This window comes from Danio rerio, chromosome 15 (assembly GCF_052040795.2).
Source record: "Danio rerio strain M-AB ecotype USA chromosome 15, GRCz13ab, whole genome shotgun sequence".
NCBI classification, from domain to species: Eukaryota; Metazoa; Chordata; class Actinopteri; order Cypriniformes; family Danionidae; genus Danio; species Danio rerio.
The window spans coordinates 30,175,001-30,192,232 of NC_141035.1; the positions used below are offsets into that span (position 1 = coordinate 30,175,001).

Consider the following 17,232-nt stretch of genomic DNA (forward strand, 5'->3'; position numbering starts at 1 on the left):
ACTAACGACCCAGGCTATATCACAGTGTATTATGATTGTGTAATAGCCATATATACGGCTATATGAAGAGGGAATGATGAGCAGGGCGAGATGTCATTCTTACCGGTAAATGCGAAAGTGAAAGCATGCTGAAATATTACCGAGAGCTGTTTGTCCAGCCTGATCTCGGTTTATCCGTCAGGAAAATTGACCGAAATTACTATCTGTTAATTTTTCCATATTTTAATCGTATAATAGGCCTATGTTGTATATGCCTGTTGTTTTGTTCATTTCCGCACTGACAGCTCGAAAGAAAGATTTACATTGATCTGATGCAGTCTCGGTTCATCTGCTATGTCTCTCTATAATTTAAGCCTAAAATACAGAATTATAGTCAACGTTTCTTTAATAGATTGATTAATTCAATTGATCGATTTCTACAAAACCTGACAACTGAAACGAGGCTCTGTATATATGAGAAAGTCTGACCTCGATTTGTATTTGGTGACGATGTCTGTGGGTTGTTAAAATTAAAGTGCACATTTTCACTTATAAAATATTCTATACACAATACACAAACGTTTGGGGTCAGTGTGATTAAATATGTTAAAACAAGCTTCTTCTGCTCACCAGGGCTGCAATTATTTCATCATAAATACAAATTGTGAAATGTTGCACTATAAAATAACTGTTCAAAAGTAGTTTATCATTTAATTTATTCATTTATTCCAGTGATTTTAAAGATGAGATTTCAGCTTCATTACTCCAGTCACATGATCCTTCAGAAATCACTAATATTAATTATTATTATATTTATAAATGGTAATAGTTATAAAATCAATAATGTCTGGAGTAATTATTTTATTTGAAACTAAATACAATAACAAAGCAGTTATTTAAAATGTTGATAAATATTTAACAATTACACCTTTTTACATTTATAAATATAGCCTTGATGAACTGAATAGTTTTCCTTAAACATTTTAAAAATTACCGTAAATATATATACAGATTTATTAGCCCCCTTTTGTTTTTTGTTTTTTCTTTTTAAAATATTTCCTAAATGATGTTTAACAAAGCAAAGAAATGTTGATATTTTGTCTGATAATATTTTTTCCTCTGAACAAAATCTTATTTGTTTTATTTTGGCTTGAATAAAAACATTTTTTAACCATTTTAAGGTAAAATTTATTAGCCTCTTAAGCTAATTGTTTTTCAGACTGTCTACAGAACAAACCATCATTATACAATAACTAGCCTAATTACCCTAACCTGCCTAGTTAACCTAATTACCCTAGTTAAGCCTATAAATGTCACTTTAAGCTGTATAGAAGTGTCTTGAAGAATATCTAGTAAAATATTATTTACAGTCATCATGACAAAGATAAAATAAATCAGTTATTAGAGATGAGTTATTAAAACTATTATGTTTAGAAATGTGCTGAGAAAATCTGTTCTCTGTTAAATAGAAATTGGGGAAAAAAATAAACAGGGGTGCTAATAATTTAGGGGGACTAATAATTCTGAAATCAACTACACACACACACACACACACACACGCACATTCAAATAGCGATTAACTTCTTTTTTTTTTTTTGGTGGGGCCAGTGAAAATTTGGGCAGGGCAAGTAAAAATCAGAACCACTGGCCCGATCGGGCCAGTAGAAAAAATCCTTAGCGTTGAACCCTGTGAGCACTGCTTAGTTTAAACCCTCGCTATTGTAACTTTCAAAAACCCTCGCAATTTTTTTTCTTCCACTTAACTGCAAATTTGAATAAAAACTGGATAAAGAGCACACAAACATGCTGACAGTAATAGGTACTGTACACTGTTATGGGTCAATGATGCTAATATTCGGCACAAATCCATCAGTTTCTTAGGTTATTAGATTATTTTATAATTTCACCTCTCCTGCTGTGCATGAACTATGCTGTTGAATGTTTAGCGTATGAGGTGGCTAGGCTAACCTTGCTTCAATTTTGATAAAATTATTTTCTAATCAGTTGCTATTATGTTGTGAATATACCCCTGTAATGTATACTGCAGTCCTCTTTTGTCTGGCTTTCTCAGATGTCTCACCTGTTTGCCAAAAATGACTAATTAAATCCTTGGGAATGTCTGACACCAGCGCATACACACTGTAATAGATGTGCCAGGCATGAAAGCTTGACAGGCGTAGCAACAGTAACTAAGGAGGGCGAGGCTTAGCGAAGGGTTATTCCAAGAATGTTGATATGGTTTCTTTCTTGCTTTACTATTTATTAACAATACACAAAAAACTAAAAGGTTAAGGTAAATTCTTTAATAAATTCTAGTGTTTTTGAGTATTATACTTGTTGTATACTTGTATTATACTTATGTTTTAGGCTAGTATTATTTACGACTTGTTAATTAATGCTTCATAATACAGTAGTATTACCAATAGTGAACAGATAAAATAATACAAAGTGTAGTTTTACTACAGTAAAGTGTAATGATTTGTAGTATAAAATACCCTATATTGTAAAATAATACAGCACTGGGTAATTTGTTTATATTACACTTGTGTTACCATAGCAACTATAGTATTACCACAACTGATCAATTGAAGTTCTTTACTGTAGTAGGCTACTGTTCAAAACACAGTACATGCCAATATGCGTGTTCAGGGGCCCTGTGGCACAGCTTTCCTCAAAATGAAGAGGATGACATGGAAAATGTCCTCCACAATCTCATCAGCAAAGTGGAAGCCAGCAGACACTAGTTTACTTTATTTTAGCTGCCATGATAAAATGAGATTGATAGTGAGATTTATTTGAAGAGTGAATAGTACAGTAGGCTATAATACCTTATCAAGTGTTTCCTTATTTTTATCAAAGTTACATTTCTGCTTGCATTAGTTTTTGTTTAAATGCTTTTAAAATAAAATGTATTTTTTACATCCAACATCTATTCCAGGGGTGCCTTATAGTGGTGTAAACCCCTTTACAAGGGGTGTTACCCCTGTGTAAACTCTAGCCACCCCTGTGGCCAACCCGATATGATTTTGCTGTTGACATTATTTATTTAAATCTACTTACATAAATGCAATAAAATGCAATATTTCAATAAATAAATAGCAGCCACTAAATTATTGTGGATTGATTGGTGACACTGACGTAGCTGGCCTCTTCCGGCCCCCCTTAAGCAAATTTTCAGGGGGGCACCACTGGTCTATTCTCTGTCTTTAAGTGTTTGAAACTGAAAATATCTCATCATATAAAACAACCAAAAATGTTATGGTTTATTAGATTAAACATATAATATGTAAGTCTATTTTAGTATTTTGGTTATTGTTATTAAACAGTGCAGCAATATGAATCATATCAAAAAGCATGAAAGGAAGAGGGAACACGACACAAATTGTGAGTTTGCATATAATCTCTGAGAGCGCTCAAGAAAATTTGTGTGTGAGCAGCGCATATTTGAGAGCGAGAGAAAATTTGAGAACTCGCAATCAGTTTTGTCCACAAACAGAGGAAATCCGTGCACGAGCATCACACAAGGTAGAGAGCAAAGCTCTTCAACGTTATGTGAAGAAAACAACTTTATTGTTTGTATAAAGTAGCCTACTTCATTAACAATATGTGCTACCATTTTAGCACACACGAGATTCAATTGACAAAATTCCAATTTCACTCAATTTAACTTTGCAGCATATACAGGAGTTGGTCTACTGCTACCACATTGAGGTTATGTAATTTTGGTTAATCACAAGTTGATCACCGAAGACATAATATAGCACAACTAAACTTAATGAATTAGACAGCAGGAGACCTGCAATTTCTGTGTGATGTGAGGCAAAATGGAGTCTCTTTTTGGTGGAACTCGTTCTTGTGCATTATGCTGTGGAGACGAGACGCAGCACTGTTCAGTACTTTTTCAGAAAATTGCATTTGTATTTTTATATATCTGAGCAATGTTCTTTAATAAAAAAAGGTTTGTTTAATTAATACAGATCTTACAACCATACCTAATCTGTATATATTTTATTTTTCTGTTAAAAAGACTCGAAAAGACTCGAAAATCAAACTGCAGGACTTTGGACTTGACTTGAGACTTGTTGCCTTTGACTCGGGACTTGACTCGGGACTTGCCTGTCTTGACTCGGGACTTGACTCGGGACTTGAGGGCAATGAATTGAGACTTACTTGTGACTTGCCAAACAATGACTTGGTCCCACCTCTGTATTGTGTGTTAGATGGGACTCACATATCAGAAATGTTTGTTTTTTGTGTTGGCCACTCTTTTTTATACCCCTGAGTTAATTTTTGGTTAGCCATCTGTTTGTTTCTAAAGAGTCTCCTGTTTTCATTACTGCAGACAAATTAAGTAAAAAGAAAGAAAGAAAAAATGCCCGCATGTGTTTAGCGTTTATCCTTATCACAAACTGAACTGTATTCTGGCAGTGTTTGCGCTGCTTTGGGTTTTTCGTGGTTAATTATTGTGATATCCCAATTGCAACAGAGAAATACTGAGAAATGTCTCTAGACTGATGCCATTTCATGCCGTTCAGCTTTACAATTTTAAAATTTGAGCAAAATCACCTGTTTTGTTTTCACTTTAGACATTATGCTAGAGAATCATTCAAATACTAGCTCTAAAGTTACGTTTGTACATTAGTAACGGTTTCTGCTGTTATGAATGAATGGCGGATTAAAGGAGTACCTCAAACAAAAAGGTTTTAAGACTCTCCGTGTTTGATTTTCTTTTTTATACAAACAATTATGCCATCAAAATTTTGTATAAACGCACTAACACAGTCGTAGCAGTGCAATATGGCTGTATATCAACATATCGTATATAGAGCCATATCACACTGATACTAATGTGATATTGCTTATTTATATATATATATATATATATATATATATATATATATATATATTAGAACGATTATAACGTCAATATGCTGAATAAAATATAACTTCTGTCAATAAGATTTTTTTAAATAATAATTTTAAAAAAAGAATCCTTAAAACAACCTAAAAAAACAAAGCATGTACAGTATAATCAAAAAATAATATAACATTTATATGATTATTTCTCTAATTGAATGACTTGATCAAATTATTCTAAGAGAAAAAAAAAGTTGTTACAGGTATTTTAGGAAGCAAAGCCAGAAACAAAAGGTGCAATTGCAACTGTTATTCATGCCCAAGCACAATGTCTTCCTTAAAGCCACTAATGACAAACACTATTAACCATAATCTTTAAACCTCCATCCAAGTAATATACCTGTCTTAGAAGCCCTGCTCTCAGAGTTGTCCGTCTGCACCTCAATGTGCAAGTTTAGCTGTAGAGGTTGAGGGTCAGCGGGCTTGCAGGGGGTGATTATCTCAAGAGGGGGTGAGGAAACAGTGGAAGGACTGGGGCACTGAGGGGCAGCCTGAGATTGTGGCTCTTCAAAGGTCTCTACTGCCCCCCGCTGGCCTTGAGAAAAGGACTTCAGGGACTGCATGGCGCCAGTGAAGGTGTCATGGTGTCTCACTAGCTGACGCACCCACTTTGACAGGCCTGAGAGAAGAGGACAGCAGTGTTTGACAAACATTTAACCACTCTACATGACCACTATTTTCATAACACTCTACCACAGTGCTGTCGATCCGTGTACATTTTCAAGTAATGAATGTTTTTAACCCATCACTGTTACATGTAAAAGAGCAAGACCTTATGTACACATTATCTGGCCGCAACCCACAGTCTAATATTTCCAAACTCTTGTGGAAGGTCATCATCTCCATCTAGTGATTTTGAAACTGAACTACAACATTTTAAAGGTACCTGTGATGTATTTGTTTGGGTTTGTCCTGAACCGGTCGTCTACGAGTATAAGTGCCCCCCAGTCATTTCGATGTCGAATACACCTACGAAGACAGCAAACATTTTCACTTGTTAATCAGTGATGTATGGAATACTGTTTCCAGGTTTAACCTGCTACTAATTTGAACTGGGAAAACTATCTGAAGACATAAGACCAATTGAAGCATTTAACATTTAAGACCAGTGGTTAGGAAAAAAAGAAAATCTCAGCATTACTTGTACCAAAGGAGGAAAGGTTTTGGCTTATAAGGCTTCCTTAGGGCATAAAACCACAATGTAGCTTAAACATTAATACATTGTTATTCTTTGGAGAAAGTAGTACTGGAATTTGCTTTTTTCCCCCATTTGTATTTTCTTCCAACCACCTTATACACTGGTTGAGTTGCTCCAGATTCTATCTCACAAAGACCAATGTTTAGTATTCACTACTTTTGACATCTGAAAAAGCGTTTTGAAATTAACAAGAAGATTACCACCAAACTGACCTTGAAAGATTATGTCATCAAAATTGCTTAATTATCACCTTTTGAAATTCATAGCCCTTACCTTCCGAGTGCTTGGTTTAATGCTCGGTAGGCTTGAATCTCATACCAGCGCCCACCAGGAAGGAGCCCTCTTGACTTTGCATGCTTATCATTGTATTTCATCTTCAGTTCAACCTGCAATGAAAACAAACAATGATTGGAACATACCAGCACTTCACTAACATTTAACACCTAATGCTAGGTGATGGTCAGAGTGTGAGATAAAAGTCATTCTTGCATTGGGGTTTCTCTACACCTTTTGTATAAATAAATGATTTTATATTTAATTTTTTAAGATTTTTTTTTTATTTCTGCATAAGCTGTGTAATATATAGTAGTAGACCCCCTTTCAAAAGTCTGGTCGGTAAGATTTTCTAAAATTACATTTAAGAATTCATAAAAATATATTTTGTAATTAAAATTAACAATATAACTTATTAGCTTTTCATGTAAAAAATACATTTTCACCATAAAAACTCAGAATGCAGTGTTAAATATGGTCCTAATAAAATCCTTAGACAATTTTTTAAATATTCGTTGAGCTCTTTGTGGTGATCACTTAAGTTTTCAGGTCTTAAGATATTTTTATTTGTATTTTGAAAAGACAAATTTAAGTACTAATCTGAGACATTCTGCTTGATGTCTTCTGAGACTACTGGTAAATTAAGGCACCATTTACACACACTTTGAAGATGAAAAATGAATTTGTAGGGGTCCTGGTAATACAAATTTAATAAAAACAGGGTTTTAATTGCATTTTAAATGTGTTGAGTTTGATATTATGTGTTGAGTCAATTTTAAATGACAACCAAAACAGGAATCTCAGATCAAAATGTATCATATTTTATATTTCTGAGCTAATTCATATACACCAACCCGTGAGTTCTCTTCACTTTAAGAATTGACTCAATTTGACAGTTCCGCAATCATGTATGAAATGTCGAGGTGATAGAGCTTTTTCAGTAGCAGCTCCAAAACTTTGGAATGGTCTTCCACTCTCCTTAAGATCACCTTCTACTTTAGAGTCTTTTCAGAGGTCACTGAAAACAGTTTTTTTCTGTGGCTTTTAATCATGTGTTGTGAGTTTATGTATTTTGGCTCCTTGTATGTTTGCATGTATTTTGTGTTTTTATGCACAGCACTTTGGTACCCATTGTGGTTGGTTGAAATTGAGTTGAGAGGTAAATGTAAGGTGTGGGACTTCTATATTTAGGAACTTCACAGGTTCGCCACGCATGATGGTGTTTGTTCTTTTCATGGATGCATGGGAAAAAGGGTTGGATGAAGAAAAAGTACTATACAACAGCTTTTAAGCTTTCATTCTAAACTCAGTAGACAGTTTTTATCTGTACTTAAACTTCACATTTTTCAGAAGGCCTGACAGTCCACACCTGGGAGAGGGGCAGCTGTGCTTCCATCATGCCGCCCATACAGAACTAATTGGATTAACAGGGGCGGAAGGTAGGACTGGTCTTCAGAGGGCAATGCTCCCCTGAAGATGACACCCTGGGCCTCAAGTGCTTTCATACTTGCCTGCCCACACCCGCTGATCCATCGCAAAGAGGCGGAAAAAAGAGGCCACCATACAAAAGGCATCTGTTTTGCCATAAAAATGCCAGGGAGGCATCCATCAATTTTCACCCACTGCCCTCACGGTTTTAACGCTAACCTTTCTGAATTGACAATTGAAAAGTTCAAATCCTGTCGGATGGGACAGGACAGCAGGAGCCTTTAACTATTTGTGACAGGTATCGTGTTTTCAGATGCCACAACCTGAAAGAGGGCATGACCGTCGCAGGTACAGCTTGTTTTTTTGTTAACATCGGCTCTGCGTCATCTCCAATGTTGTCACACATCTTAATCAGAAATATTTAGAAACACATGGACACGTGGGGTTGAATTGAAGAGCAAACACTTAAGCATGACTGAATTTGCCATCTAATGCATCTCAATCTCAAACCTAGTGGATGGGTTAAAAGCAACTGTATAAAGATCCTGTCGCCAACTAAAGGCCGCCACCCTGAGGCGGACTGTCATCTAAATCCAATCAGAGTCTATTTCACTATCAAGGCCACTCACCTCCCAGTACCACATCAACACTCAATCCGACATGACAGCTTGCATATGTGAAAAAGCCAATTCTCGCTGCTAGCCAAATCTCCTCAATGTGCAAGAAACCGCAAGCTGGAAGGGATTACGTAAAATGTCAGGAGATAGCCCACTCTCCTATCAGCTTCAACCTCTTTACCTGTTCATCCTTAAAAACAGACATTTGTCCAAGAGGCATGCATTGAGCAGAACACTACCGCCACCATGCCTGTCTCAGAGATTTTGTAAGCTGCTATCGGTCCATGTTAGAAAACAGCAAGAGCGGGTCACACTAAGAGCCCATGACTCCTCAATTAAAAGGAAAATCAAAGAGACCTTAAATACAACATTCCACACAAACCTTTACATTTTAACACACTTTCCATCGTCTCACACAAGCTGTTCATTAGGCATCGAGACACGACATCAGCTAGAATAGTCCTTTTACTGCCTTTAAAATCGGAGATTATTTTTCTTAGCGAAACAAAACATGCTCCCTCTAGATTTTATGTTCACCAGAGGCTATTTTTATGTGTGCACCATTGGCTTACAATGCCTTAGACTGTTTAAAGTTCATCTTTGATCTTGCTCCCAATAACGGACTAATAAAAGCGATACTCTCATTTTAGAGGCACTTTAATAGCTTTTCTGTCTATCTGGGAAGCGTGTACAGGCATTCACACAACAGGACCTCTACGCTGAGCAGAGAAAACAAAGTTAAGTCACAGTAAATTCGACTATGCGTCTACTGTCCTGAAAACTTAAAACTATTTTTTACATCTACAAAATAAGGACCAGTCTTTTCAAAACTGAAGCAGCTTTTTATGAATTGTTGCTAGGATGTGGGCGACACGGTGGCACAGTGGGTAGCGCTCTCGCCTCACAGAAAAGAAGGTCGCTGGTTCGAGCCCCAGCTGGGTCAGTTGGCATTTCTGTGTGGAGTTTGCATGTTCTCCCCGTGTTCACATAGGTTTCCTTTGGGTGCTCCTGTTTCCCCAACTAGTCCAAAGACATGCGGTATAGATGAATTGGGTAGGCTAAATTGGCCTTAGTCTATGTTTGTGAATGGAAGAGTACATGGGTGTTTCCTAGTGATGGGTTGCAGCTGGAAGGGCATCCGCTGCGTAAAACATATGCTGGACAAATAAGCGGTTCATTTTGTTGTGGTGACCCCAGATTAATAAAGGGACTAAGCCGAAAAGAAAGTGAATGAATGGTAGGATGTTCGTGTGTGGCTGTTTTATGGCCATGTGAGTATGACAAACATGCATGTGTGTGTTAGACTGGATTTGGACAAAGCAATTATTGCACTTTGACAGTAAATAGTGTCAGTGTCCTTTTCCTATGCATTAATAGGGTCATATCCTCAATATCCCCAGGGGTCATCTCAACTCCCCATGCACTTAATCAAGGAAAAGTCAGTGTCTTACACTAAAGCTCAAAAAGCTTGCATGTAGGTTGTCAGTGCATCTAAACACAAGATTTTTCTGAGATTTTTTTTTATATTAGGTGGCCTTAACTTATACGTACTTACATTGAAATTAAAAAAGTACTTATTGTGCAAACAAGTTTTTACATTGTACTTATGATTGATTAAATATCTGCATGTAATTACATCTGTAGTTAATTTCTGTAATTACATTTGTATGTTCACTATTGATCACCACCTAACACCATATACCACCCTTAAACCTACCCATACCACAAAACCCATCCCTAACCCCACAGAAATCCCACCTTTAAAGCACCAGAAGTTTTCTGAAATACATTTTGAACACAGTAAGTAAATTGCATTTATCTTTATGATGAAAGTACATAGTGTTTAAGGCCACATAATAAAAAGTGGAACAAAACAGTGTTTTAATCAATGGACTTCCATGACCATTTCAGTTGTTTGTAATTTAAGAGTTCAGATGCAAAAAACAGATGCTTAAAAACCAGCTAAATCCACTTCTGATTTTTTTGCAAAAACCTCTAAATTCACTTATTGGGACAAGACAGTGTAATTAGTTGAAAAATCACTAAAGATGCACTTAGAAATTATTCTACCAAACATAAAACACTTAAAATTAAAAATACATAAATCTGTCAAGTAAGTGGCAGTTCATTCCACCCTAAAAAACCAGGGACAAAGCAGAAGGAAAATGAATGAATAAAATCTGTCAAGTAAGTGCATTAATCAACAACATTAAAATTAACAATAATTAAATCTTAACAATCTGGTTTCATTTCTGATATTTGGGATTTAGATTTAATATAAATAGAACAATGTAAACACTGCAAACATTGTAAACTAAGCTTGTTAGATTCCAATAATGTAGTGTAAAAACATTGTGAAACATCAATATCTGTGCATTGTCCATTAATATAAAGAGCTTATCAGGCATATAGGTAATATGAAGTAATATAAATAATGTATAGTTTTATACATTAAATGTATCTTTAAAAAAAAAAAAAACGCAAGGTAGGCCTACTGGGCAAAAAGGGGATATTTCTAAGACACTTTTAGATTAGAAGCTGTCATTCATTCATTCTCACCATACTCAAGGTCTCTATTCGTCACTTGTTTATCCTCATAGCATCCATGTAGAATAAAAAAACGCCATCTTAACTTTGTCTTTAGTGAAACAGTGTTTCTGTTTAATGTATAGTAAATTGGATCCATTCAAACGTGACTGTGCAAAAAAACGTTATGTATGCATGCCACACTTTCATTTGTACAGTGCGTTTTCATTTTTTTATAATCCACTGAGTGAGTTTTGAGGTAAGGGACGTTTTCATTTGCCATTCACTGACAGTCTCATCCAATTTATCAATCTCCCTATTTTAAAATCTAAAAATAAAAGCGCAATAAAACGCTCTCCTTATAAAATCGGATGATTCTGAATTAAGCAAATCACACAATAAATGAAAAGGCATTGCTCAAGGCATGGCATTGGAAATTGAGCCTCAAACAAAGATGTAGCTCTGGACAGATGCCGAATGGTTCTGCCAGTCTACAAACACACACAGAAACCAGTTGTAAAAGTCTGAATGATGGTGCTGTACTTCTTGTCCAGTGTGCAACCCCCTTCAGAATTATCGAAAAGTCATCAACACTAAAAAGCACCTAAAAATATTTTAAAAAGAAGATCTGAGAGTAAACTTATGGACCCCCTATCTGCAAAAACAGTTCTAACAGTTCTAACTACAAGTAACAACAGCTCTTAGGATAACAAAGAAAGCATTAAAGCTACTTTACTATTTTTTTTTCAACCTGCAGTAGACAAATGAGACACAGCATCATCTGTGTTGATGGGGGAGGTACTGAGGGGAAATCGAGGGCAGCAAACAAACACGTTTGAGTGCTGTCAACCACTTCATGTGGCATTTGAGACAAGGGGAGGCATTACGGTTGGCCAGGTGCACTAGAAACCCCTGCTTTCTTGCTCCTCATCCCCTCTGGCACATCAACTCATTGCTTGTCCGCAACCAGCCACACGATTAAAACCTACCTCAGAACCTTCCAAAACTCATCCAAAATGGCAAACTCGATCGACCTCCACTGGAGCAGAAGTGAAAAAAAATCAAAGGCCTTCCCCAGAGGTAAGGGTACAACCACGCCAACAGCTTCCACTAAGGTGAAGGGCTCGGAAGTGTCAATCATCTGTACATATCCCCACGGTGACAGACCCAGTTAAGAAAGCTTCAACATACTCTGACAGCAAGGTAGACAGAGGGGGAAGCTTAAAGGTCAGGTCTATCTGCTAAGGAGAGGCAAAAACACAGCGCAATAAGTATTGAATTCATTTATGGATCACAGCAAGGGGGAACTGGTCTGACAAAAAAGTAACTTTTTAAAGATACGAATATACATGAGAGAACTAATAATACGTCCGGGGTGATCTGAGCGCAAAAGATAAAGTTTTCAATCAGTTTGTAGAAACTATATACTTTTTGACAAATATTTGTATTTTTAAGTACAACCCCAAATCAGAAAGAGTTGGGACAATATGGAAAACGCCAATCCTTTTCACAACACTTAAAGAACGTTTAGGGACTGAAGACACCAAGTGATAAGGTGTTTCAGGTGTATTTCTTTTCCATTTTTCTTCCAAACAAGTTTTGAGGTGAAAAACAATTTAGGGTCTTTGTTGTTGCATTTTGTGATTCAAAGTGCACCACATATCTCTATTGGAGACAGGTCGGGACTGCAGGCAGGCCAGTCAAGCAGTTGTATCTTCCTTCTTAGCACCCAGGACTTGTGTGCAGGATGTGGTTTCGCATTGTCTTGTTAAAATATGCATGGGCAACAGCATATTGTGCAGCAAAATCTCTATGTACTTTTTAGCATTAATGGTGCCATCACAAAAGTGCAAGTTACCTGTGCCAAATGCACTGACACATTCCCATACCATGACAGAACTAGGCTTTTGGACTTGTTGCTGGTAACAGTCTGGATGATCCTTTTCTTCTTTGGTTCTGAGCACACAGGGTCCATTTCTCCCCCAAAATACTGATGCATCTGACCACAGTACATTCTTCCACTGTGTGATGGACCATACCAGATGTCTCCGAGCCCAGAGAAGTGGATGGTGCTTCTGGACACTGTTAACATAGAGCTTCCTTTTGGCACAGAATATTTTTAACTGAAATTTGTGGAAGTAGCTACGTATTGTGATCCTTGACAAAGGTTTGCCAAAGTAGTCCTGAGCCCATGTTATAATATCGTTTATAGATGAATGACAAATATTGATGCAGTGCTGTCTGAGGGATAAGAGATCACAGTTGTTCAGCTTAGACTTGCGCCCTTGTCCTTTTAGGACTGAAATTTCTCCAGATTCCTTGATTTTTAAAATTATGTTATGCACTATAGAAAGTGAAATATCTAGATGTTGCCCTATCTTTCTTTGAGGAACATTGTTTTTAAACATTTCAATAATTTTCTCACATATTTGTTGATAAACTGATGATCCTCTGCCCATCATTGATCTTAAAGGACTAGACCTTTCTTGGATGCTGATTTTGTAACATTTCATAATTACAATCACCTGTTGACATCACATTAAAATTTAACCAATTTACCTCATTACTAGCCCTAAATTGCTCCTGTCCCAAACTTATTTGGAATGTGTTTGAGGTCTGAATGACTGGAAAGAATATGTATTAACAAAAGAAATAAAGTTGACCAGACAAAACATGAAATATTTTATGTTGTCTGCAATAAAATATAAGTCAAATTAAATTTGGAAATCACTACTTTGTTTTTAATTTGAGTTTTGCATACTGTCCCAACCTTTTCTGATTAGGGGTTGTATAACAATGAATGTGTGAACAACATTTTAAAAACATGTTCAACTGTTTTTAAAATGTAACATTTTATCATTAAACAGGTGTGATATATTTAACATTTAGATACTTTCATCTCAACTGGATTTTTTTAGTTAAATGTTTACTGTTTTTTGCAAATTAATTGTGTTTTTTGTTATGGCCATAATGTCCCACTTTGCTGCCCTGTTACCTGCAAATCCTTAATATTAGGGAACGGGATACCAATGGTAACCACAGCTCTGGCATTGTCATCTGTGAAGTCCAAGCCCTCGCTCACCTTCCCTCTGCAAACAGCTACCAGGAGCGCTCCATCTATGAAAATATATCATACTCAACACACAGAGACAATACATTTAAACACCAATTGTGTCAAATCAACACTAACCTCTTTTTTCACCCTTGGCTGCCGTTCCTCTAATTGCCTCATAGTATGTCTGCAACAGCTCATCAAAGTCACCCTTGCCACCACCACGGGGCTCGGTAATCACAGTCTTGCACTCCTCAAGCTTATCCCACAGACCCGTGTTCGTCCATCGGTCCCGCAGTTTATCCAACATCTTATCAAATAAAAACATTTGACAGACTAAAACATCACTTGCAATGCAGCCACCTGAAAATGTTTTAGCATATAACGTTTATTAGTAAATATATTAGGATAAAGTATTTAGTCTATAAAAATAAGCAAGCCAGATCTATAAATCGATTTTATTTTAATTATGATTTAATACATCAGTAATTTATGGAGATGCAAGCATGGTAAATAGGGATGCTTTTAATAACAAACATAATGGAATCCAAATTCTGGAATGCAAAATCTGCTTTGAAACGGCAGCATCCATATGGCCCCAATTAAAATAAAAAACAAGACTCAGTTGAAGAAGAATGTCTGAACCCTGAGTTTCCCAGTAATTCATAGTTTAATAAATACAGACCTTCTGTTCGCATTGTAAACAATTTGCTGGCCTGGACCTTCTTTTTGCATTGTTAATGAATATAATACACTGCTCAAGCTACTAACGTCGCACACTTAAATCTTGAGAACCAAAGCTCACAGCAAGACACAGGATGTTTTTTTTTTCTTGTTCTCGTTACTCAGAGCAGATAAATTGCGAGTTTTAACCTGTGTTGGTAATAAAAATCACTGTTACAGTGCTATTGTTGGTGAAAAAAAAAGTCAGTGACTCCCAAGGGGGGAACACTGATCTAAAAGCTCTCCCACACAGGGAACAACCCCTGTCTTTGCTGTATGCATTTTCCTCTTGAATAAGCATGCCTTAAAATCCAAGAGAATCTTCACTGACTTGGAAATGTGTTAGAAGGGTCAAACAAAAGTTCTTCTTGTGGCCAGCAAAATAACTTCTCATGACTGCAGAAAATCCTGAATTAACATTCAAACATTAAAATTTTGATGGTTAGAAAATTATGTCTATGTGAGTTTGTATACTGTATATTGGCCCGCTTCCACTGAGTAGTACAGTTTGGTTAAGTATGCTTTTAGGGCCAATTCCACTGTCAAAGGGACCATACCGTACCACTTTTTGCTTACCCTTTGCAAAAGATACCTAGCACGACAAAGGGGTACCAAAAGGCAGCGCTAGACGCACAGCTGAACGCTATTGGTTTACAGAGATACGCCACTCACATGTCGACAAGCAGGAGAATGAAAACAAAGGAACCGTCATTTTTAAAAACACAAGACATTAGACCGTTATAATATCTACATATAGTAACAAGCCATGGTTGACCCGAGATCAAACAAACCATGTCATCATCTTAATGTACAGTTACAAAGCAAAGAAGAACAAAATCTGCTATGTCCTGTTGTTGTTTTATGCGGTTTTACTTTCTCCAGAGATCTTGCGATTGCATCTATATTAGAAATAACAAACTTCTTGTTCTGTAGATGTGCGCGTGATTATTGAAGTGCTTCTGAAATACACAAATGCAAGAATGAAGCATGCAAAAAAAAACAAAAAAACAAAAAAACAAAGAAGCCGAAAAAACAAAGGAGCAAATCTGGATTTGATAAGATATCAGAGACTGTAAGGGTCTGTATGTGTTCATATACATATGTTGCATTTATTTATTTATTTTATATAATTGCAGACGCTACTGCTGGCTATTTTGCACTTCATTGATCTGCAGTTATAATTAAATCATGTTCATAGAAAAGTTTTTAATGAAGATTTATACACAAATATTTGTGTGTATAAAGCATCTGTTTTGGGAGAAGTGCTTCTTGTATGATAGGTGTACAACCCATACAGCTTTACTTTGACATTTCCTTGAGCGAGAATGACGTCGTCTGAAACTTCCTATCGTACACCACGCCCATCAAAAGAGTACCATTGAAACACTTTTAGCAGTTGAAACGCAAGTTTAATAAAGGTGACCCATACCGATCCGTACTGTACCACTCGGTGTAAACGGGCCATATGTGAGTTTACATAAAAATCATTTGGATTGGGTGATAGACAACATGATTTTATAACCTGCAGAATTTTGAAGCTTAAGAACTTAATTTTACACTCTGTGAATGTTTGCTACACATACAGGTTCTTTTTCAGCATCAGGAAACCAAGGCATCTGGTCACAACATGTGTTTATTATAAAGACTAGGCCATGGTAAACTATCATATTTTACAATTTTATTCGTCTGAATGGTTAACTTCAGATAGATAGATAGATAGATCAGCTCATTTGACCACACATGCCTCACAAATTCAAGCCAACAGCCCCCTAACTTTTTTTGACATGTTTAAAAATGACTTGGCAGATCTTCTCATGAGCCACAACCATACAAGCAATGATTTCCCTTTTTGGAAAAAAAATGTATACAAACTTGCACAACAGCAAAAATCACACAGCACTATGCCTGTCTTTAATTGAGATAAACAATAACATAAGGAATAGGGGAGTGCCTCAGGGCTTGATATTAGGATCATTACAGTTGTGTTGTTTATAAGACCAAAAAACTCTGCACATCCACACTTTAACAAAGAAGACTCTAATCTCACACCTATTAAATATTAAATTCCACTTGAGGTGGCTGAGACTTCTGCACTGTGAAAACAATTTTACACACTGACGTGACCGTCATCAGGTCTGTGCTTACTGCTAACAGGAACAAACAAGAAACTTGTCATCAATAAAATATGACACTTGCGCTGCAACCTCAAGTCATAAATGTTGACGTTTCAAAGAATAACAGCAAACCAATTGTCCTGCAATTGCTGTAAATTCAATATGAATAAAATGTGAATTATTTATCCACTCTCTCAGACTGCCCAAGGAACAAAACAGACATTACACAAGCTATACTTGGAGAAAATTCAGAATTTGGGGCACCAGTTCATGTCAAGAAAAACAGAAAAAGAAGTTGACAGAACAATAAAAATGTGGATACAACTGCAACTACCAGGTGTGGATTCTGCATACAGCATACTAGATTTAGCTTCAGGATAAACGTTATAAACGTTATTAAAATAA

General features: G+C 36.4%; 1 protein-coding gene across 28 annotated transcripts in view; it reads right to left on the bottom strand.

Moving 5' to 3' along the window:
- brip1 (BRCA1 interacting DNA helicase 1) overlaps positions 1 to 17,232 on the bottom strand; it is a 112,888-nt gene that overhangs the window by 45,990 nt on the left and 49,666 nt on the right. For 17 of the 28 annotated variants that reach the window (XR_015508824.2, XR_015508822.2, XR_015508823.2 and 14 more), the window contains exons 15-19: positions 14,129 to 14,300; positions 13,934 to 14,055; positions 6,368 to 6,480; positions 5,783 to 5,865; positions 5,237 to 5,515 (exon numbers count right to left, since the gene is read on the bottom strand). Coding sequence is in view for 14 of the 28 variants with exons in the window: in XM_087283384.2 (XP_087139510.1) it covers positions 5,237 to 5,515; positions 5,783 to 5,865; positions 6,368 to 6,480; positions 13,934 to 14,055; positions 14,129 to 14,300 (769 nt within the window). In the remaining 14 variants the exon portion in view is untranslated. Of the gene's footprint in view, positions 1 to 5,236; positions 5,516 to 5,782; positions 5,866 to 6,367; positions 6,481 to 11,927; positions 12,180 to 13,933; positions 14,056 to 14,128; positions 14,301 to 17,232 lie in introns of all 28 variants that reach the window. The other 11 variants (XR_015508825.2, XM_087283388.2, XM_087283385.2 and 8 more) reach the window with 2 other exon arrangements.